The sequence below is a fragment of the Plectropomus leopardus genome, chromosome 3 (assembly GCF_026936395.1).
Source record: "Plectropomus leopardus strain MGB_pleo_1.0 chromosome 3, ASM2693639v1, whole genome shotgun sequence".
Classification (NCBI taxonomy): Eukaryota; Metazoa; Chordata; class Actinopteri; order Perciformes; family Serranidae; genus Plectropomus; species Plectropomus leopardus.
The window spans coordinates 38,844,468-38,867,111 of NC_142178.1; the positions used below are offsets into that span (position 1 = coordinate 38,844,468).

Sequence of the window (22,644 nt, forward strand, 5' to 3'; positions counted from 1 at the left end):
CTAATTATGTTTCACTGTGGTATCTCGCTGTTTTCAAGGAAAACAAAAAAAGTCTTGATTTCTTTCAAACACGTGGGAGGAGGGCAGCGAGCAACAAGAGAAATGACCCAAAAATTACTAAAGTACAAGTAAATCACCTGAAAATTAGTAAAACAAACAAAAATGGAATTAAAAAAAAGAAAAAAATATGACATACAAAAAGTGCTTAAAACATAATAATTCATATAATAATTATATAACATAATGTTTTATTTTTTCCCTAAAAATTCTCCTTTTTTTAAAGAATAATTTTCTAAATCTACTATTTTTTTTGCAATTTGTGGAGTATTTTTTTTTACCAGGTCCATGTTGCTTATTTTCCCTTTTTGTTCCACAATTTTTAAAAATATAAATAATTTTGTTCAGGGTTTAAAGGTTTAAATATTTGTGGAAGGCGTCTGAAAGCAGCACAAGAAAAGTGATGTCTCTCCGGGTTAATTGTATGAAACAGACCGCAGCACTGAAGTTTCATCTGGGCAGAAAAAGGCAAATTTAAAGTGTTTCAGTTATTCCATCTTTTAAAGGTTTAATCTCTCCAGTTAAAAACTGCAGTTATGTGGAGCTGATGTCCCTAATCTAACCTACTTTCACTATTTTTAGGCAAGCTGGACGCTGAGAGCCATCTGCAGCCGAGAAACTGGTTCATCACGGAGGATCTGTCAGAGCGGCCGCCGGTCAGCCAGCAAAGAAATCTATTTTTAACCAGCGTCTGCCCCTCGTCACCAAACAGCAGGAAGTCCTGACTAATGCGGGATCGAGTTTCTGTCACTTTCGAGGTCTGACGGCGAGAAGCCAGAGAGGAAAAACAAAAAAAACTTCCTGCAGAGATTTTTGTATTTATAATCTGAATAATCTGCAAAGCAGCTGAAGTAAAAAGTGAAATATTTGTGGTGGAAAAGTATAAAGAAGCAGAAAATGGAAACGCTCGAGTGACTCAAAATAGTACTAAAGTAACCAAGTTAAAGTATTTTGTTACTTTCCAGCACTACTGATATTTTTTTCAGTCGCATCTCTTTGTTTTCGTGGTAGATATTTTTAAAGGCACTGCAGCTTCATGAACATTAAGGCTCAGACATATTTTCCACGAACAGCTGCAGACTATTTAATATTTATACTAACAATATTTATTGTACTTATTAATTTAGTCTCTTTTCAGTATTTTAATCTGTTTCAGAAACATCACTAGATGTCAGTAAATGACAACAGAACGCTTAAATCCTGTTGTTTTTTTTCGAGGATATCTTTGTGCAGCTTTGAGAAAAAAACTCTCAGTACTCTCTAAAATAATAAAATAAATGTAAATAAATAAAAACAAACTGCAGAGCGAGTACAGAAATAACAACACATTTATGTAGAAAAGAGCAGAATACAAACTAATCTTGAAAAGTGATCGTACTGTGAAGGAAAGAAGTGCGGGCGGTCGTCACATCTGTGCTTGGAGGTAATGTTCGTAATTTGCCCGGAGGACGAATTCAAAATAAGGTTTTGATTTCAGGCTGCTCAGATCGTCGAGCTCCAGCAGGTCTTTGACGTCCGGCAGGAACGTCTGCAGAGGAACTCCTGCAGAACAAGAGCCATTTGTCATTTAGGGAAAATATTGAGGGATTTTTTAATGATTGTTTACAAGCAAACGCTTCAACAAACACACGTTTGATTAGATTTTCACATAAAGACATTTAATGATGTACTTAAAAAAAAACCAAAACTGACTCATCTGTCAGCTGAGCTTATTGCTTGTTTATTTTTTACTAAATTTGGCGTTTTTTTTCTGCATGTTTAGTAAATTTATCACATGACAGCTGCTAAGTTTACAAAGTAGATTATTCTAAGAGACGAGAGCAAGTTTGCTGACTATAAAACTTGCTCTTTTTTTTGGCTTGCGGGTGAGAACATAAGGACCATTTTTTTTTATTTTTGGGTGAAGTATCCCTTTAAATCCTTCAGGTTATATTTGCTAAATGCAGCTTCGTGAATGTGTCTCACCTTCCTGGATGAGTTTGAGGAGGATCTTGACGAAGATGCTGTCCTTGGCGGCTTCCAGAGGGTCGTCGCTCCCGTCAGCGGAGGACCAGCTGGGAGGCACCATCAAATAAATCAGTTTTTCCACAACCGTTTTTTTTCTTTTCCCCTTTTCAACCTTTGCCGTTCTCACATGAATGTTTGTTTTCATTTTAAAAAAGGCTCTGAAGTGCTTTTAATCATTTCACACACAGTTTTTTAAAAAATCTTCCGTCTAAATTAAATTTAGGTAAATCTGCAAAAACAAAACAAATGTGACAGGTGGATCTTACTCATCTCTCCTGAGCGCTTTGCCGAAAATCTCACACTTCAGCGAGTCGATGTCCTCCGCCTCCTCCTGCAACACAGAAACCCACATCAGCCGAGTATATTTAAAGATGCGTTTTTGGGCGTTTTGCTTTCATTTGTTACGAGAGCTGAAGCATGAAAGAGGGGATGACACGCAGCAAAGGGCCGAGGCTGAAACTGAACCGCTGCGGCCTCCCGCCGTGAGGCGCCACACATCAGTCAAATTTTAACTGCAGCGAAACGCCAACAAGCCAAACCTCCGACAGACGAATCATTCAGGACGTTACCTCGTCGATGTACTCCAGCAGATCCAGAGCCTTTTTGAAGTCGTACTCGTTGGCTCGTCTGTTGTCATCGCAGATGTACAACTGAGGAGAGGAGGAAACGTGAGCCGCGTGAGTGAGAGCGAGCGTTAAAGTGCGTGCGTGTGTGTGTGCGCGCGTGTGTGTGTGTGTGCGCTACAGTTACAGATGTGCAGATGACATGCAAATAGATTCAGGTTTTGAGGTTCTTCTTTCTTTTCTCTTTTTTTAAGATCATTTTTTTGTTTTTTTTTGCCTTTATTATATCATTAGAGAGCGACAAGAAAGGGGGAGAGAGGATGACACGCAGCAAAGGGTCGCAGCCTGGAATCGAACCTGCGTCGCTCCAAAAGACTCAGCCCTGAAGGTTGTTCTTTCTTTAATATTTCACCACCAAAACATTCAAAGAATCAAAATATTTAATATGAAACGCAGCAAAGTCAAAGTCCACAGACCTCTGTGTGTGTGTGTGTGTGTGTGTGTGTGTGTGTGTGTTTGTGTGTGTGTGTGTGTGTGTGTGTGTGTTTGTGTTTGTGTGTGTGTGTGCGTGTGTGTGTGTGTGTTTTCTCACCTGGATGAGGTTGTGTGCGCTCAGCAGAGGCATGGTTTCGGGGTTCTGCTGCTTCTCCTCCAGCAGCTGTCGGGGCAGCGTCTCCTGATGCAGCAGGAAGCGCTCCTGCTCCACGATGTCTGATTGGACACAAAAAAGGCATCGTTCACACTGCGTTCCCAGGTGCGACTGTTTAACGACAGCGTGAACAGCACAAATCACATGAGTGTGATATCTTTCAGTCAGATTCGGACGCTGTGCGGTCCTAAGTCAGATCTGATTTTCTGAACCTCAGTGTGAACAGATGCAGCCTGTTTCTTCATTCAGTGTGACTTTAACTCCAGAGCGGTATTTCTCTACGAAATGAAGGAAAGTTTTTCTCCTCGTTGGGTCAATCAATCTGAAATTGCACATGAGCTTTGAGATTTACCATCAGCGGAGCCTGACGAAGCTCTTTGTCTCATTCACCCACTGCTCGTGCACGTTTGGTGATTGATTTGATTTATTTAGCACATTAAAATGTTATATGTTTTACATTTCAATAAAAGGAAACACGCAGGGGAAACCCAGGAAACCCTCAAGGGGCTCGACAAGTGAAACCATCAATCAGTGCACGTACCGTGTACGTTTTAAGTTTAGTGTGTGAGTAACAGCCGACGATGAGCTCGTGTTTTTACCGTCGACTTGTTTGTTGAGTTCGTCCTCCGGCAGGTCGGACGCGAGCACCGTCAGCTTGCTGAGAGCCAGCAGCGTCTTCTTCTTCACAAAGTAACGTGTCTCGGTGTTGGCCTGGCTGTAGAGCGTCCTGTTGGCCTGCAGGGACACGAGACAGCTCGTCAGTCACAGCGAAGGACGGCATCAAACATCTGTGCAGCCTGCGGACGACGCTGTGTTTTATTTTAAGGATCGTGCGGGAATATTAATAAATGTGAGTTGCAATTGTGATTTTTGCTTTTTTATTTCCTTTTTTTGATTTTTACTACAGATTTGTCTCAAACAAAAACTGATTAATGACGAATGTTCACAAACTGTAGTTCAAGAATGATGAACAACAAACTGTTAACACCTTAAAAATGATTATTTGCACTTTTTATTTTTTAATCGTTTACTCTAAAAAATCTGACTTCTTAACAACTAACTGTATCGGTGTTTTGATGTCTTGTATTTTTTGTTGCGGTTTTTATAGGTTTCTATCACACCCTCACATTACTACTACTTACTTATTATATATTTTATCCACATTTTGTTTTGTATTATGTGAAACAAAAAAACTAAACTGGTATCTTTTGCCCGAGTTAGTTATTATAGGCAAAGAAAAGCAGAGTATTTCAATTTATAAAGCTGTAACCAACAAATTAGTTAACCCTTTCAAACCTCAATCGACAGTTTTCGTGCTACTTCAGTCGCCTTTAAAAGGTGTTTAAACTTTTAAATCCTGAGCTAATTTATCTGATTTCTTTCAAAAACATGTGAAAAAGGCAATGAGCACCTTGGCAAGTAACGTCCTGCAACCTGCAAGATATCAGTAGATTTGGAAGATTATTTACAAAAACAAAAAGCTAGGGAAAAATGTCGGAAAACTACTTTTATAATTAGCCTTTATATTTAAAAATATGTTGCAGAATTAGTTATTTTAAACATGTTTCAAGTAGTTTCCTTGTTTTGTTTTTTTCCTTCCACCATTTTTTTGGTGCTAATTTTCATTTACATTATTTTCTTTAGCTTTTTTTATTTTAGTAATTTCTTGCGAGTTTTTGGGTCAGTTCTCCTGAAGTTGCTCGTTGCCTTGATCCTGTTTTTCTGAAATATATGAAGTTACTTTATTCAAGGTTTCGAAGGATTGAAATGATCAACTACTGGGTAAAAGAGACAATTTGTCGACTCAAAAAAAAAATGAATTTGGTAAATATGTTACAATACTCTTCAATTAAATTACTGTTATAGACAATAAAGCTTGGAAACAAAAAAAGCTCATTAAACAATAAAGATCCACAGTGGTCAAACTTGGCATCTTAAACTTTGTCTTTAAAATTTCACAAACAAGACTTTTAATCACGTTTAAAGGTTACATTAAAACATATCAGCTTTTTCGACTCTTTCCTCTGTTGCTCAGCGACCAATGTTTCTGAAAACGTTGATGCAGCGCCGTCGTGAAATCACATTTAGTGTGAAAAACTCATTACTGAGTTCTTCGAAAAGTAAAAATGGCGAATAAAGAACAAAGTCAAAACCAAAGTCAGCCTGCGTTTAAAAGCAGGAAGATAACACTTCTGCTTGTGTGTGTGTGTGTGTGTGTGTGTGTGAAAATATGTGTGTTTGTGTGGTAAAATGTGTGCGCTTGTTAACTGCAAACAGGAAGGAAACTGCGCAATGTGTGTGTGTGAGTGTTGGTGTGTGTGTTTAGTTCAGAGACAGTATTATTGCTGGTTGTTTTTAATGCTGATGAAACAGGAAGGAAACGGGGTGTGTGTGTGTGTGTGTGTGTGTGTGTGTGTGTGTGTGTGGGTGTGTTTCTTCAGTTTTTCACTTTAAAGGAAGGAAGTCATATGTAAGGCCGTGTGTGTGTTTGTGTGTGTGTGTGTGTGTGTGTGTGTGTGCGTGCGTATTATCTATCCTTCACGGTGGTAGCAGAGGGAAGGAAGGAAGGAAGAGAGGAAAGGTAGAAAAGACATAAAAAACTGAAGAAAGATGGAGGGAAGGAACAGAAGAAAAAGGGGGGAAAGAAGTGAAAAATAAAGGAAGGAAGAAACAAAAGATAAAGGTGAAGAAGAAGTTAGGAGAGAAAAAGGAATAAAAGAAAAGAAGGAGGGATTAAATGAGGAAAACAAAAATGAGAACAAAGAGAGCAAACAGGCTGAAAAAAGAGGAAAGACAGAAGAAAGGAAGGAACAGAAGTAAAAGGAAGGAAAGAAGCAAAAACAAAGACAAGGAGAAGCAAAGAGTAAAGGAAAGAAAGAAAGAAAAGAAAGAAGACAAAAAAGACGGTAAAGTATGAAGGACATAAGAACAAAAGAAAGGATCAACAGGGAAAAGCTAAATGGGAAGGATGAAAAGAGGATGTGAGGAGGAAAAGAAAGAAGGAAAAACAAAAGGAGAGGAAGACATTAAGAAAGGTAGGATGGAGTGAACAAAAGTAAAAGAGAAGAAACAGATATAAGGTAGAAAAATGAAAGAGGAAAGAAAGAAAAAAGTAAAGGGAGGGATGAAAGAAGGGAGGATAAGAATAAAATGAAGAGGTAAATAAAGACAGAAGGGAAGGAAGGACATGAAGAGGACAGGAAGGTAGAAACAAAAAGAAACGAAAGAAAAGAAGAGAGTCAGGATGGATGGAGGGAAGAGAGGAAGGAAACAAAGACTAGAAGGAAGAAACGGAGGAAAGGAAGGAAGGAATAAAAATAAAAGAGGAAACTATTTCTTTGTGTTTTCTTCACTGGGAGAGCTGAGGAGGAAAAGAAAAGAAGGAAACAAACAGGCAAACGGAGAGAGGAGATAAGGAGGGAGGAAGGAAGGAGGAGAAAAGGTAAAAGGAGGAAAGAAGGAAGAGAGGATCGTGGGATGGAGAGAATAAAGAAAAAACAAAGCAGTGAAGCTGAGTATAAGTAAAGATGCCATCTGAAGCCATCTGTCACTGAGGAAGAGTAAAAGAGGAAGGAAGAGTGTTTTTTTGTAGACTCACAGATGATGTGCTGTGTGTGTGTGTGTGTGTGTGTGTGTGTGTGTGTGTGTGTGTGTGTGTCGTACGCTGCGGTAGTCGTGGACGTGGATGTGGTGCAGCCAGCTCAGGTGCTGGTGGGACTGCAGGAAGCTGGCGAGCTGCTGGTGCTGCGCGGCGGGCTGCGACAGCAGCTTCCCTCTCTTCCCTTTCTCCATGTACCAGCGGAACAGGAAGTCGGCAAAGTTCTGCGGCAGGAAGTGACAACGGGACAAAGAGGAAGCTGGCTGAGCGTCTGGCGTGTGAAATGAAAGAAAAACTGCAAGTGTGATCACACGCTGAGCGTACTCCTAAAGACGCAGTGTGTTTACGGCTCAGTGGAGCCGCTCTGACGGCTCCATCAGGATCTGACTGAAGTGAAAGTCACATTAATTAGTAAACAGAAATAGATCAAATAGATATTATTATTATTATTTTAAATTCTTCATTTTCCTGGACAGCATTATCACATTAATACAGAGTTCAATGTCTCCTGCTGTTGAGGTTTTTTTAAATGAAAGTGAAGAACTTTTAACACATAGGTATTATTTTTAAAAATATCACATACAAATAAGACAAACGCAACTGGTTCATTGTTCAGTAAAAATAAAAAATAAAAACATTTCCACGTTGCAGCGGTCCCGCTGTCAACTTTACGCCTCTTTGCTGTGACCATGTCTGCGACCCAACAGGAAATGAAACTGTCCCGTTTGTTTATTGTCTGTTTGTGAAAACACGTCAGCTCCACCTGAGTTCATACCTGATGAACTGTGTGATAATTCTGACACTGCTCTGCTTGATTAACCAATATTGTGTTGCAGGCCACATTTAACGTTCATTTTAAAGGCCAAGCCAAGGGCCATTTAAAAATTAATTTGAGGGCCACAAGTAGCCCCGGGGCCAGTGTTTGGACATACCTGACATACACAGTAAAACCACAGTTCACACACAGTATTTCTACCAGTCCACTCACCCACAGAGAGCTGCACAGTGCCCTGAACGCAGGTGTTTCACAGACGCTCTGCCTAATATAATTGCACTGAAGTGCTATAAAAGATTATTGCACACAAACCCTGAACAGGTCAGTTCACAGCAAGAACCCTACATCAGGTATTGCACAACGTCCTGTACCAAAATATAGTGCCAGTGTACAAGCAGCGGGGGAGAATCCATTTACTGATGAAGTCTGTGTGACTCCTCTTCAGCAGCCGGAGAGCTGCTGCTTTCAGCTCGCTGCTATAAACCGATATTATTGATCCGGTCTGTGATATCGACCCAATCACAATCACAGCTGTTTATTTATGGTAACTTTGGGGTAGAAAACCGCCGCGAGTCAAACTGCTCTGAGTAAACTCTGCCTTCATTACTAAGCCACCTGAAAAAAACAGTTTAGGTTAAAGTGTACATTATATTTAGAATATTTTCACTGCTTCACCTTGTCATATGACAGCCTTTACTGACAGGGATTCAAAGCCGCAGGAAAGCGTGTAATTAATTAAGTGTAATGAACAAAAGAAACGGGGGCCGGTGCATTAAAGAGCAGCTGTAACGTGCTGATAAATTCTGTCTAAATGAGCTCTTTTAGTGTCTCTGGATGTTTCTGTACCTGATCTGCAAACTTGCTCATGTAGTGCTGCAGGCGGCTCTGGTTGTCCGTCTGCTCACACATCTGAACCAGGATGTCGAAGTCGCAGTACTTCTCCGCCAGCGCCGCCACCCACTGGTACTGACCCAGCTCCACTGCAACACAACAACGACGTCACGGTGACAACAGCAACTCAGAACACCCGAAATACACTCACTGCGTGTAAAACCTGGCTCTGACACTGAGACGGCTGTGGACACAGTTTTCATCATGACTGCTTTTTAAATTTAAACTATTAACCAAAAAAGAGCTTCTGACTTTGTCTCAGTGTCAGTTTGTTTCGGGGAGATTGTTCCTTTATTATCAGTAGAGCATGTCCAAAAAACAAAACTGCACGCACAGTCCCTCAACTGAATAATTTATTTTCTAGTAACTTAAACTTTGTTTTTATTTCTGAAAACTTCCCACAGCTCCTGAGGAGGATCGTTTCTCGTTTATACGCGTTTCCTAAAAGCAAAAAAATGCATGCACTTACACAGCGGGGCCAGCAGCTCCGAGCGGCGCTGGCTGTACTCCATCTCCAGGCTGTTGTAGCGCTCCTGGTTGGCCCCCGGGGGCCTCTGCTGCTGCAGGGAGTTCAGCTGGGCCACGTAGCCGCCCAGGTAGATGTCCAACAGCGCCACCAGCTGCTCGCAGAGGGCGCTGCGCAGCTCAGAGTCGGCGTGCGGGTACACAGAGCGCAGGATGATCTCATGCTGGCGAGAGATGACGGAGCGAACGCCGCCAACGCCGCCGGACGCTGAAGGAGAAAAGATCAGGAAAAAAATGACGGTTCCACAGGTTTGGTAAAAATACGACGAAAACAACTGGGAATTTAAAAAAATAATAAAAAAACACCAATATTTAAGAGCTTATTTTAGTCACAACGCTTACATGGACTGCACCATCCTGATTTTTACACCATCTTTGATATTATGCACACTCGTATTGGACTGCGAACAAAATGCACTTGACCTTAACAGTCTGAATGTAACTATTTAGTTTCCACAGTGTATTTTAGACTTATTGTAGGAGCTGAGCTGCAAATTCACTGATTACACTCAAATACACAATCTGGACTACATTTAGGACACATGCATCAACACACACACAATTATCAAATCAATAAGTATGAAAAGTGTGTAAAATGTGTCAAACAGTTGCTAAGCGTTGAATTAAAGTAAAGTCCGATGTTAAGTCCGGCTGATGTGGTCTACCTGTCCACGGGATGTACTCGGGCTCTGCAGCAGCGTTTTCAGCAGCTCTGTACATGAAGGCCTTCGTCTCTCTGTACTGACCCGCAGCCTGAAGCATGTCCTGCACACACACAGAGTACAGCGGGTACATTTACTTCACAGAAGTACCAGAGCATCGTATGACAGAGGCGTTTCTTCTTAGAGCTGCTGTCGTCCTTCTCTGGCGATGAATGCGTTTACCTTGATGATGTTGTTGACGGTGAGAATGACTTCGGCCCACTGCACCGAGTCGACGGGGTTGTCCTTCAGACTCCGCTCCTCCTCGTCCAGCAGACAGTCAAACACCGAGGAGATCTGAGACACCTGTGAGAGCATCCATCCATTAATCCAGCTCCTCCGCACACATCGTCTTTTTGCTCGCAGCAGAAAAGCATCAGACTCAAACCTCTCTGAAGAAGACGTCGGCGGCGGTGAGGCTGGGCGGCACGGTGGTGCCGTTCCTCTGCAGCGCGATGCCGATGGCTCGGTTCACCAGCTCGCCGTGTTTGGCGTGGTGGTTCTTCAGCGCCATCGCTGCCTGAAGCTTCTCGGCGTGTTCGCACAGCAGCAGGCGTGTCGCCATGGGAGACGAACGCACCGTCACCTGGCTGAGCCGGTCCAGCAGACCCACCTGACAGAGGAGCACGGAGGCAAACATTTAATATCATACTGAATCTACTTTTCTGTTTTGCATCCTCTATCACATTTCGCACTGCAGGACGTGCTGACGGCAGGCTGACATTAAAGCCTTGAGAAACCTTGAGTCCTTGTATAAACAAACCTTAAAAACTTTGGACAAAAGCCTCTGCAGCATCATCACTGCAGGATCATCACTGCAGGATACTGGAGAAATACAGTTTACTGAGCTTTAAGAATTTTACATTTTTAAATTTATGGCTGGTTTATAAAAATTCTGCACAGTTTTGCTGCTCCTTCACGATGTAACTTTGCGTTTACTCTCTCAGGAAGTTCGATTAGATGCTCTCGATTATCATCTGTACGAGACTATAACAACGTTTTGTTGCTTTTGGGCAAACAGCTTTTCCTGTAAAAGCTACAAATCAGTGAACAGTCTGCCTGATGATGTGAGGAGCTGCAGCTCCGTCACGACTGCTCAGCTCTGCACTCGCTGACTCTGAACTTTATAACTTACTTTTAATTTGAGAAAAACATTCACTTCTGATGTGCTGCTGTGTGCAGCTTTTGACTCTGTCTGCCAGCCTTTGCCTAGGATCTCTTTTATTCATTTAATTTTCTATTATACGCTCAGCGCCCACTTTATTCCCCACGTTGCCTGTTTTTAAATCTCGTTTTAAAAACTTGGTCATTCTCAGATTACGTATGCGAGTTTACGGTTTCTGTACTTTTAACGTTGTGGTTTTATTGCCTTCTTAAATAGCTGGTTTTCTTGTTTTCTTTTATGTCATCTGTGCTATTTTATATTTATTATTTTTATCACTATTTTTTAAAAATGTATTTATAGATGTACAGTACTTTGGTCAGCTCTGTTTTATAAATAATAATTGTGATACATTACAATGCAATATGTAATTACACGATACAATCTAATGAAACCCAGAGTGCTGAAGTTATTAATGCAATTTTTAAAAAAAGGAAAATAAGTGTGTGTGTGTGTGTGTGTGTGTGTGTGTGTGTGTGTGTGTGTGTGTGTACCTGCAGCAGGAAGTCCATGAAGCAGCCGTGCGCCTTCATCTTGTCCTCCAGCTGGTGGAGGATGATGAGGGAGGTGAGGGGAAAGCCGGCGCTCTCTGGAGGAACAGAAACAGAAACGTTTAGATGAAATATTATTTAGATCATCAGTGAACAAGGAGGAAATATGCTGTCCAGAGCGGCTCTTGGCAGAGGAGATATAGGAGGTGCAAAGCTGGTAGCGCCAAAAACCACCAAAAACCCTGATAATAATTCTCTGCGCCCGTTAGCGCCTTTCTTCATGTTCTGCCTGGAAATTAACAAATAAAGAGAAATAATGATAAACTCGGCGCCCCTGCTGTTTCTCATCATTGACCTGCTGACCAGCCTGCACCGCGGGACCTGACAGCGCTGCGGACTGAAAGGTTGAATTTAGTGGTTATTTCTAGGGGTTCTCAATGTATCATATGCACAAAAATATCTTCAAATTTAGTGAATATGAATGAATATATGTGGCTTAATTACTGTAAATATAACACAACAGAACACAAGGTATTTTTTAGAATATCTCTATCTCTATATTTTATATTTTTCCTTGAAAAAATCATCAGCAATTCCTCAAAATCTAATATAGTAAATAAAGATTTTGTTGTTGAGCTTGTTTATAATAATACAAAATAAGCCTTGGGCTTCAGCCTATTCCTTTAACGGTTACCGAATGTAAAAAAATTATTAAAAAGTGTGAAACAAACTGTATGGTGTATGTAACCAAAATAAAGTATTAATGCATTCATTTACTGTGCGTCTCATAGTTTGACAGTGTAAAGAAATGACACGGCAGGCAGCTTTTGATTTAAATTTCATGTGCCCTCTGTCCCTCCTCACCGTCAGGGACAGACTCGGCCCAGCGGGGGTCGGACGCCGGGTAATCGTCCACCAGGTCCAGGTTGATTTGAGTCACCATGCCGTCGAGCTCGGCTCCCTCCTCGCCGTCACTGTCGGCGGGGAAGAGCTCGTCCGTGACCGTCTGAGCGCCAACCAGATCGTTTCTGAAAGAAAGACGATTATTTTTTCACGAGGACTAAAACATCTTATTTTCTGATGCAAAATCTTAAAACGATGCAGATGAAGTGTAAATCTATTGATATCATTTTCTGTTCAATAACGAGATTTTTGAAGTGCACAGTGATGCGATCAGCGAGATGACTCCATAAAACGGGAAGCAGGAAAAACGCTCTGACCAGCATGGTTGATGTTCTCACTTCAAAAATGAAATGATTTGTTGATAATTTGATAACCCGATTGAACCCAAATTCATAACCTTTGACATTAAAAACACTGCAAACACAGCAGGTACTCCATGATGTAAAAGATTCTGACTTTTCCTTTTTTGTGTGTGTTTTGAGTTGTTGTTGTTTTTTTGGGACGTACCGACAGAACTGCAGGAAAGCCGCCTTCAGCAGTTTGGTTTTGTCCTCCTGAGCTACAGGCTCTGTTCTGGTGGGAGTCTCCATGGCTGAAACCTTAAAACACAGAATTAAAATTAGACTTGAATTTTCACACATGGTTCAGCAGCATTTTTTTTTACTTCTCTGAAGTTTCCTTACTGGATTTCCACTGTGTGCGAACAGTTACAAGATGTAAAAATCTGATTAGAGTCCAGTAAAAGTTATTATCAGCAGCCAGCAGATGCTACACAAATCAATATTCCTCTTGCTTTTTTTCCCCGCTCTTGCTACAGCTCAACTTATAGCCGGAGGGCCACATTTGGCCCCCCATAAGGTGCCGGGTGGCCCCCCAACCATTTTCTCATTCACAAAAAAAAGCCAAGTGATTCAAAGTGGGAATTGTTTTTGTATTTTTAGTATCCATAAGGTGTCAGAGTGTTAAAACAGCATCGAAATAGAGCTTGTTTATCAAAAAAGTGCCAGTCTAACAAAAAAATCGTGAAAACCTGGAAACGTCCAAAAATCCTAGAAATGTCCCAAAATCCGAGAAATGTGCTAAAATCCTAAAAACGTCCTAAAATGCTAGAAACATTCAGAAATCCTCAAAATGTCCTTGTTCCTAGAATCATCCCAAAATCCTAGAAATGTCCTAAAATCTCAAACATTTCCTAAAATTCTATAAACAAAAAATCCAAGAGATGTCCTAAAATTGTAGAAACGTGCTAAAATCCAAAAGGTGTCCTAAAATGCCAGAAACGTCCCAAAATCTCGGACATGTCCTAAAGTCCTAGAAACATGCTAAAATCCTAGCAACGTCCCTAAAGCCCGGAAATGTTGTGAGATCCTGGAAACGCGTATGAGGCTGCTGCGACGGGCCCCTGGGCCCCTGGGCCCCTGACATTTTGAAAAAGTGGCCCCTGTGCAGAGCCAGTTGAGTCTCTCTGGTCTTCAGTTTCTCGTGTCGCTGCGGCCGGTTTGAGTCTTACCTCCGGAGCTGCAGCCAGCGAGGAGCACAGCGAGTCCTCCATGGTCTCCGGCAGGATGGAGGCGCTCTCCCGGGCCACCACCGCCACCAGGCCGCTGTTCTGGGAGAAAAACACGGGCAGGTTGGCGCAGCAGCCTCCTCCACGTACGCCATCACCTGTACGGAGGGAAACGTCATCGTCAGACTTTCAGACGGTTTCTGTGAGTTCACAGTGTGGGTGGTTGTTATCTATCATGGCGCCATTTCACAGTTTTCTTTCCAATTTTCTTAAAACTTTAAACCCCAACAGAAATAAAGTAAAGTAGAATATTGTTTTTATTGGAAACATATATAAATATACTGTCTGTGCAGTAGAAAGACATAAATACTTTTGAAATTGGAGCTACATCTGAGAAAACAGAGAAAAACAACTAATAAACGCTCACCAGGTGAGTTAAAGCAGATTTTCTCGTCAGGTAGTCCTCCCCTGCTGGTCCCCGTGGAGCACGCAAACACCAGCTCCTCGTTATACAGGTAGGCAGTGGAGCCGGGGGAGCGCGGTAACACCAGCCGCGTGGCCTGCAGAGCCTCCTCGCTCTGAGGAAACACGACATTAAGAAAAACTGAGCGTCGTCTGAGATCCAGCGGCTGCCTGGATGGCATAAAGCCTTAAATGTGCTAATAAACCAAACAGTTTCTTTTATGAACTTATGACATCATCAGCCACGCTGCCTGAAAAATGAGACTGCCACAACCGCCATGCACAAAACAACCAAAACGCCACCGGCGTCCGTAACAAAAGGGTAATTTATTTTTAAAAAAACCTACACAACTTGTACACATATTTGATAAAGTTTGGCTCAAACCTTCTCAGTGATGTCATTATCTCCAGTTTCCATCTAAAATATAAATCTATTAATCTACTTAGTGACAACAGAAACTTCAGAAGCTGCCGCAGAACTGGAACGTGTTAGGAGTTGCTGATCTTTCTTTTTGTTGGAAAGACTCGGTGCTTTGACATTTTCAAATGTTTTCTTTTTTCAAATTAAAGAACCTTCATTCACCTTCACTGTATTTAAGGCAGAAGTCTAAAAACCTAAAAGACTGTCAGCACGGACAGAAGTTAAGAAGAAGTTAAAAAACAGAATCAGAATCTGAATCCACCCCTCCAGGATCAGGATCAGGATCAGGATCCGGATCAGGATCAGGATCACGATCAGGATCGGGACTGACCTGGAATGGAGGGTTGTACTTGGTGACTTCCACGGTGAACTGGTCGGAGATGGCGGCTCCGGTGTCCTGCAGGGTGACCAGGCAGAAGTACGCCAGGCAGGGAGTGTCTGACGGGTGCCAGGCTGCAGCCAAAACCACCAAACCGGCTCTGAAAATACAGAAAATGCAAAGTGTTTTAACTTCTCTTTGCAAAAAGGATTTATTCATTTAGATACAAACACACACACACACACACACACACACACACACACACACACACACACACACACACACACACACACACACACACACACACAGGTGAACACACTCACTGGCTGAGCTTCATATCCAGGTACGTCACGTTCGCTCCCTCCTTCAGCTCCTCGTAGTTACTCTCTGATCCCTGATGTAAAAATGTTGTATTTGTGACAGATATGACAGATATCAGCGGTGTTCAGGCTTAAATGGAGATTAAACATCCAGCAGATTAATAATCCAGCATGACAATAATCATCAGCTCTTCATATAAACTCACAGGGAACATTTTTCTGCACTGAGTACTTTAAACTCTTTCAGTAGGTTTTCCCGATGATACCTGTGTACATTTTAATTTTAATGCAGAACTTTCATTTTTAACAGAGTATTTTCTACAGTGTGGTATTTGTACTCCCACTGAAGTAAAAGAATACTTCCTAACCACAGACTAATACACACGTTTCTATGATCGTATTCTCGTACTGACCCAGATGGCGTCAGCGATGCTCTCGGTCAGCGCTCTCTGGGCGTCCCAGCTGAGGATCTGGTGCTCCCAGCTGTCGTCCACCTCCCATTTACTCAGACCGGAGCTGGTCAGCGTGTACAGGCAGCTGGCTCCGCCCACCCACAGCACGCTGTGGAGCTGCAGCCGAAAAACAGAAAACAGGCTCAGACTGGAGCCGTTCACCATCTGAACACACGTCAACCAGCGGCAACGTCCTGAAAATACTTCAACTGGAGCTACAGTTCAAAGTACTCACTATAGAGAGAACACGTTAAAATACACTGTATGTATATTCACTTTATGCACTGGGGTCACGGACTGGACCAGAGTCCATGAGAAAATCACGGGGATTACAGGGGTAGATTACAAGTTTCCTTATGAAACTGGATTCAGATGAGAATTAAGATTATGAATTATGAGAAAGCGACAGAAGGTCCATTATTTCAGGAATGGGTCTCAGAAGTGGACAAAGTGGCAGCTTCAACATCCTAAAGTCTAATGAACGAGAAACACCATGATGGATGGGAAAGTTTCTGCAGGAGAACCAGTGAACACGTCTGCATTTGTAAACACACTGTGAGCTTTTTTTCGGTCTGCCATATTTACAGGGTGAATGTGGCGATGGCGTGAAGGAAGGAAACATTAATACAGACACCATCACGTGGATAATATTTGAGCTCTGTTACTGGGGACTACGTGTGGTCACTCTGCAGGGGTGCATCTGAAATCTGGCAGTTTTTTTCTTTTTTTTTTGATATCATACCAATATTTCAGTCCTGATTCACCTCAGTTTATCCTTCACTTGTGCTCCGTCCTTATTTGTTTGAATTGATTTGATTTATATCAACATTTTTCTCTCTCTCCTGTCTGGTGTGTTTTTTGGGACTGTGTTATTTGGGACTTTGAAAATTGAAATTTAATAAACTTTAAGTCACAAAAAAGTATTCTGTATATATATTTTGTGTTTAATGGCAAAAGAAAAAAAATCCATACAGTCACCTGAACTTCAGATCTTGTTCACACATGATAATATGGATTCAGGTTCTCAGGTTTCAGGGCCGTCCACACTAAGCACTATAACTATTACTATACATATAGCTTTGAGTAAACAGCAGCACAGAGCGCACACTACGCACTCCACAAAAATGGATATTGATGCTGCTGGACGTTGCAGGGAGGTTGAAGAGAAACAAACAGAAAACTAGAAGGAGATGGGATCGGCAAATTCTTTAAAGACAACAGGAATTAAACATTATATTACAAAGACTCACAAAGATTTATTCATCCTTCGTCTGAGTCAACATCAGTTTGTGTCGATGGCAAAAGAGGACGTCAGTAAAAGACAAAACCAACTTCAGAGACTCGGTCAGTGCCAGAGAGCGTTTGGCTGCGTGTCTCAGTGATAAAATCACTTTTCAGTGTCATCTGCAGCCCAATAACAGCCCATACAGCCGTTAACAGCCGTAAATGAGTGATTGTACCGTATCAAAGGTTGTTCCTAAATAAAATGAGCTGCAGTTAACAAGCCGATATTGAAAGCACATAACTTTGTTTAAAAATGTCCCTGAAACGTGCTGATGACACCCAAACTGACCACTTTAAATTCAGAGGATTCAAATCTGAAGTCAAAATTTCATCATGTTTCCTATAAATCATCATATTAAAGGTGATGTTTTTTAAAATCAACACTCTGGACTGTTTTCTCTCATCTTCTCCTCCAGAGAGCAGCAAACACCTCGACCTACTGAACAGAACCGGCTGCAGTCATGGAGACGAAAACCAAACAGTAAAACCGATCCAGATCACATGTTAGGATCTAAGCTGGAATAAGACAGACTCTGATTGGCTGTTAGTATTTCGCTCGTTGATGAAATCGCCCTGGGGTGATCCAAACAATATTGTTTGCCACTTTCGTTGCCGTTATAGTGAGGAAGCCGCCGTCCACTTGAATTGTAATGATCTTTTATAGTTTCAGTTAGTTATAGTAATCATGATCTTTCTTGGTGTGGACGGCCTTTCAGAGCCGTTTAATATTCGGACCAGCAGCCCTTCACCACATTAACACCCACTGAACTCCACAGCTTCTGTCTTTTCGACACAATCAGTTATCGTGACTCACTGTGTCGTTGGCTGGCGGGGAGAGGATGCCGAACAGGCTGGAGACGCGGCGTCCGATGCCGGAGAGCACGCCCTGACCCAGCTGCAGCGCTCGGTACTGCAGCTTCCCCGAAGAATCTGCGCTCGCTCTCAACAGATGATTCTTCTCCGAGGACAAGACGAAGCTCGCACCCTGACAGAGGAGACAAACGTCAGAAATCAAAACTGCACTGCTGTGTTTTCTGAGCTTCCAGAGACGCATTTCTGATAAAAACCTCTTTCAGCTGCTGCGTCAGTCAGGTGAGAAGCTTCAGCTGCACGAGCTCCAAAATAACTCTGATGTATTGAAGATTTACTTACACAGACAGCAACAACAAAGTTGCAGAGGTCTCCCAGGTCCACGTCCGTCTCCGTGTAGTTCCCCTCCTGGGCCATGCTGGGCCAGAAACGAGCCGTCCCCTCCACAGACACCGCCAGGACGGAGATGGACTGAACGCTGGCCGTCTCCAGAGGGGCGGCGGACGACACGGCCACGAGGTCGGCCGTGTAGTTGTACTCGCTGCTGGGCAGCTGCAGCTCTTTACACACCGACAGCTGCAGGAAAACACACAGAGGTGGTGGACCTGAATCAGTGAGGGGTTTTTTGTTCCTGTTTTTCTCTCTGGGAGGAAAGTGTGGTCCCGCTCTGCGTTTGAGATCACACAGACCAATCACAACTGTTTATGTAATATATTTAAGACGATGACTGTGAAGACGAGCTCTGATGAGGCATTTTCAAACATCAAAAACAGTTTGGGCCTTTTATGTTGCTCCAGATATTAAAAACATCCTTTATTAAACCAGGTAAAAAATCTCACTGAGATTTAAAATCTGCATAAACATCATTAAAACATTTAACACGAGCAGACAAATATAACTGTCACACACCACAAGTTAGCATAACTCATTAAAATGCAACAAAAAAAACCTTTAGGTACACAAACGTACAATTTTCTAGAAGGATTTCAGTGAAATTTAAATTCCAATCACACTGACCAAGTGCTATTTTCTCGATACTTTAAAATTAACTTAAATTCCCCAAAATTTGTCAGCTCAGACAATTTGAAGTCCTTCTGTAAATTATTCCAAAATCCTCTGCACACAAAATGGGCTTTTCAAAATCAAGCTTTAAAAATATTTTACATTAATATTATTTTCTATCTTAACTGGGTTTATTTTTATCAGTCCTAATCCTAAATATCAAATATTCATCTTTTTTTTTTAGAATTTTAAGCCTTTAAATGTCAATTTGTTTGTTTTTTTATAACGATGCCACAATTTTTTAAAATGAAAAAAAAAGAAATGAATTATTTCCAACGTGCCTGTTTTTCTGCTTTGATGGCTGTGGGATTAAAAACGTCAGTTTAAATGGGTTTCAGTGGAGCATTTCCTGACTTAACAGTCTGAATGTAACAGTTTAGTTTCCACAGTGGATTTTAGACACTAAATTCACCAAGATTTTCCCTGTTTTTGGATTCTTTGCTCACCGTGGAGACACTTTCACCTTTATCCCCCGTCAGTGCTGAGCATACGAAGGATAAACGAGACTCAAACGGCACCAGTTATAAACGGATGTTCTGGTTTAGTTTTGTGTTGTTAAACGTCGCCTTTGACTGAAAGTCCATCAAGGATTTCCTCCATATCTGAATCCTTCATTCACCGTGGAGGCATACGAGAAAAACAGTTTAAGACTAAAGTCGGAGGACTCCTCGCTCAGACTTCTCATTACATTAAATCTCTGGCCTGTAACGTTGGTTTCTGCTTTGTAACGTTTGAACTCTCAGTTTGCGGATCTTCAGCTGTACCTTGGCCACAGCAGTCTGGCAGATCTTCCAGATGATGAGTCTCTCTCCACAAACCATCCAGGCCCAGCCGCTCTCGTTCACCTTCACCGAGATCTGGTCATCAGCTGGAGGAACCAAAACACACACGGACGTGTTCAGTGACGGCACAGAAACAACACCTCTAACCCTCCGACACCGCTTCAATTTTCTGACTAATTATACATTTGGTGCCAGAAATGCACCCTGTCAAAAAGTGAAATAAAATACTATATATAAATATTATTTTCTACTTTTACTGCATTACATCTTTCAACCAACATCAGTCCGGATAATAACCACCAAATATTTATTCATTTTCAGGAGTTTATCCATTTAAATACCAGTTTATTGGTTTTATTTTTTACATAATGTTTGTCACTGTTTGGGGTTTTTTTTAATGAAAAAACAAACAAACAAACAAAAACACACAAACATCAAACACTCAGAGATATTTTGTTGTTGTTGATGATTATCACATGCCAATGATTAGTAGCAATATTGATTTTTATGCACTAATATTGTTCGTGCTGTGTCAGGTTTTTTTTGTTTTGTTTTTTTAAATTCCTGGTTACCATGTTTGGAACAAATAATGTTTTGTGTTAACAAGTGCAATAGAAATACCATATATGAATATTGTTTTCTAGTTTTACTGGCTTACTATTTTTCACCAAGATCAGTCCAACTGTTATTTAAATAAAAGAAAAAAAGTTTTTTTTTCCATTTACTTAATGATATATATATTTTTATGTTGATTATTACAGTCTCAGATGAGTTTTTTATATATATACAGTGTATTATAGACATATGATCTGAGCTGAAATTTAAAGGAGAAAAACAAAACAAACACACCTTTGACAAAACGTACGCAGAATTCATTAACAGCCAAAATGATCCAAAAATGAAAAAAAAAAAAAAAAAAATGCACCAATAGTTGCATGACGGTTAACAAACTCTGACAGAGAAAAAAGGCAGAATAAACACGGTTTTCTTTACCGTCCGCCATCGTCAGGGCCTCCATCACTTTGACAGGCAGCGACGAGCCGAACGTTTGTACGTCGTAGTTGATCGAATCTGCGGCTGCGTGACTCTGCACTCTGGTGGGTGTCGACCTGATGGAGGGAAACATTTTTAGAGTTAGTGTGAACAAATCCTCAGGAACATTAACTGCCACTGAATTATGATGTTAAATATTCAGTCTGCCCTAAACAGTGTAAATGAGGTAAACAAAAATAACAGAAACGGAAGCATTTTAAAACTCAGGAACAACACAAACTATGAAGTAAAAGTATAAATACCACACTAATAAAATACTCCATTATATGTTAAAGTCCTGCACATGTACTACAACTATCAAAAGTTAAAATTAATGTTATACTATAATGTATTACGTCATTAAATTAATGTGTTAATGTAAAAGCAGGGTTTTACTGTTGATGATGAATATTTTCTCCATTGATTGATGGATTTCTGAAAAAGACATCAGCTAATCTGAGCTTTATTCTACGTGTCTCATGTAAAATGTGTCAAAATAAACGGTTTGCATGAACTAACCAGCATGCACAACGAGAGGGAAAAACTAAGGCTTTTTTTTAAACTCCCGGATTTCAATTTCACTTTTTTATCCTTTTCTTTTCTTTCTCGTGCAGCATTCAGACGACTTTCACAAGCTGTTTCGAGCAAATAGGTTTGATTTCTTTCAGAAACGCTGGAAACAGGTAAGCCAAATTGGCAAAAAATGTCCTCCAAACTACAGGAAATTTGTTTAAAAAAGTTAAATCAAATGACCCAAAAAATAGTTTTTCAAGTCTATTTATAAATTATGTATTGAAATTATAACACACACATTTTTTCCCGGTACTTTTGGAAGTCATTTCTGGTTTGTTTTCGTGGTTTCTTGGACTTATTTTCAAGTAATTTTCTTATGACTTTTTAATAATTTCTTTCTATTTTTTTTTTGTAATTTTTTTAGCTTGGATTTTTAAGTTTTTAAAATCTAATAACTAATTATGGTGAAGGCAGGGGCGTGTATTTCCCACAGTTACTCAGGGAGGCTAAAGGAAAAACACTTTTACAGAGGAAAAGACATGATACTTAATTTCTTTTTTAAGTCGCACCGTGACCCCTTACTCTGATAAATACAGAACAGTCCCTTAATTTAAGTGAAGTGCAGCAAACTACAAACTAAAAAAAGGTTTTTACCGTCATGAAGGGAGAATTTGTTGCAGTATTTTAGTATTAATCTATGTTAGTTTAATCCAGATGAACCTAATACACCGGCAGTAGAGTGTATTAAACACAGGAACGACCGTTAAATCGTTACCGGTCGGTGCTCGACTCACCGGGCCGACAGAGGCGTCCTCCGCGGGGAGAACAGCAGGCTGCCGGCCGCTCCGGACACGCTCTTCCGCCCGGTGCTTCTGCCCTGCTGCCGGCGGCCGGAGCTCGGGGCGGCGCGGGGGGTGAACATGCCTGCTGAGGTCCCCGGTGCCGCTCAACCGTCGGGGAATACGTCGAAATTTAACGGAGAAAACAAAACCGGCGCCGCTAACCGTCACCGTGAAACCCGCTGCAAACAGCGCGGTGCAGTCGCGTGAAATGTGCGTCATAACCGGGTAAACGGGAAGTCCCGCCCACAAAACTTTTTTTCAAATAATATATATTTTTTTAATTTTATTTTAAATTTGAGCAAATTGGCTTTATTTCTTTTCAACACATGGGAGGAATAAAATAGTAACTAGAAGAAATGAGAAAAAGAAAAAAATGAGGAAATGACCCAAAAAATGGACTAAAGTTTAAAGTTTAAATTAAATTTAATTCTAAATAAAAAAAATTCTTGCAACATGTGAGCAATTTCTTGTTGTTTCCTGCAGTTTCTGAAAGAAATTAAACCAATTTGCTGAGGC

At 41.1% G+C, this 22,644-nt stretch overlaps 1 protein-coding gene across 1 annotated transcript; it reads right to left on the minus strand.

The window, feature by feature from the left end:
- Positions 1-1,367: 1,367 nt before the first annotated feature.
- Positions 1,368-22,339, minus strand: nup133 (nucleoporin 133). The gene is made up of 25 exons (XM_042485757.2): positions 22,081-22,339; positions 20,735-20,850; positions 19,724-19,827; positions 18,240-18,473; positions 17,902-18,072; positions 15,765-15,920; positions 15,355-15,425; positions 15,044-15,191; positions 14,257-14,407; positions 13,833-13,987; positions 12,830-12,921; positions 12,284-12,447; positions 11,423-11,517; positions 10,155-10,379; positions 9,950-10,072; positions 9,731-9,830; positions 9,010-9,273; positions 8,496-8,629; positions 6,940-7,098; positions 3,876-4,011; positions 3,220-3,338; positions 2,634-2,714; positions 2,331-2,395; positions 2,023-2,111; positions 1,368-1,599 (listed from the first exon to the last, which is right to left on the minus strand). Exons 1-25 carry the CDS (start codon positions 22,206-22,208, stop codon positions 1,463-1,465), a joined length of 3,417 nt encoding a protein of 1,138 aa, XP_042341691.1. The 5' UTR covers positions 22,209-22,339; the 3' UTR covers positions 1,368-1,462.
- Between the last annotated feature and the right edge of the window lie 305 nt (positions 22,340-22,644).

Excerpts from the sequence above, each read along its gene's own strand:
- nup133 (XM_042485757.2), bottom strand. The coding sequence starts at position 22,208 with ATGTTCACCCCCCGCGCCGCCCCGAGCTCCGGCCGCCGGCAGCAGGGC. Across the intron at positions 13,988-14,256 it reads AATCTGCTTTAACTCACCTG|GTGATGGCGTACGTGGAGGA; the intron begins GTGAGCGTTTAT and ends CCCTCCGTACAG. Across the intron at positions 12,922-13,832 it reads CGCTGGCTGCAGCTCCGGAG|GTTTCAGCCATGGAGACTCC; the intron begins GTAAGACTCAAA and ends CTGTGTTTTAAG.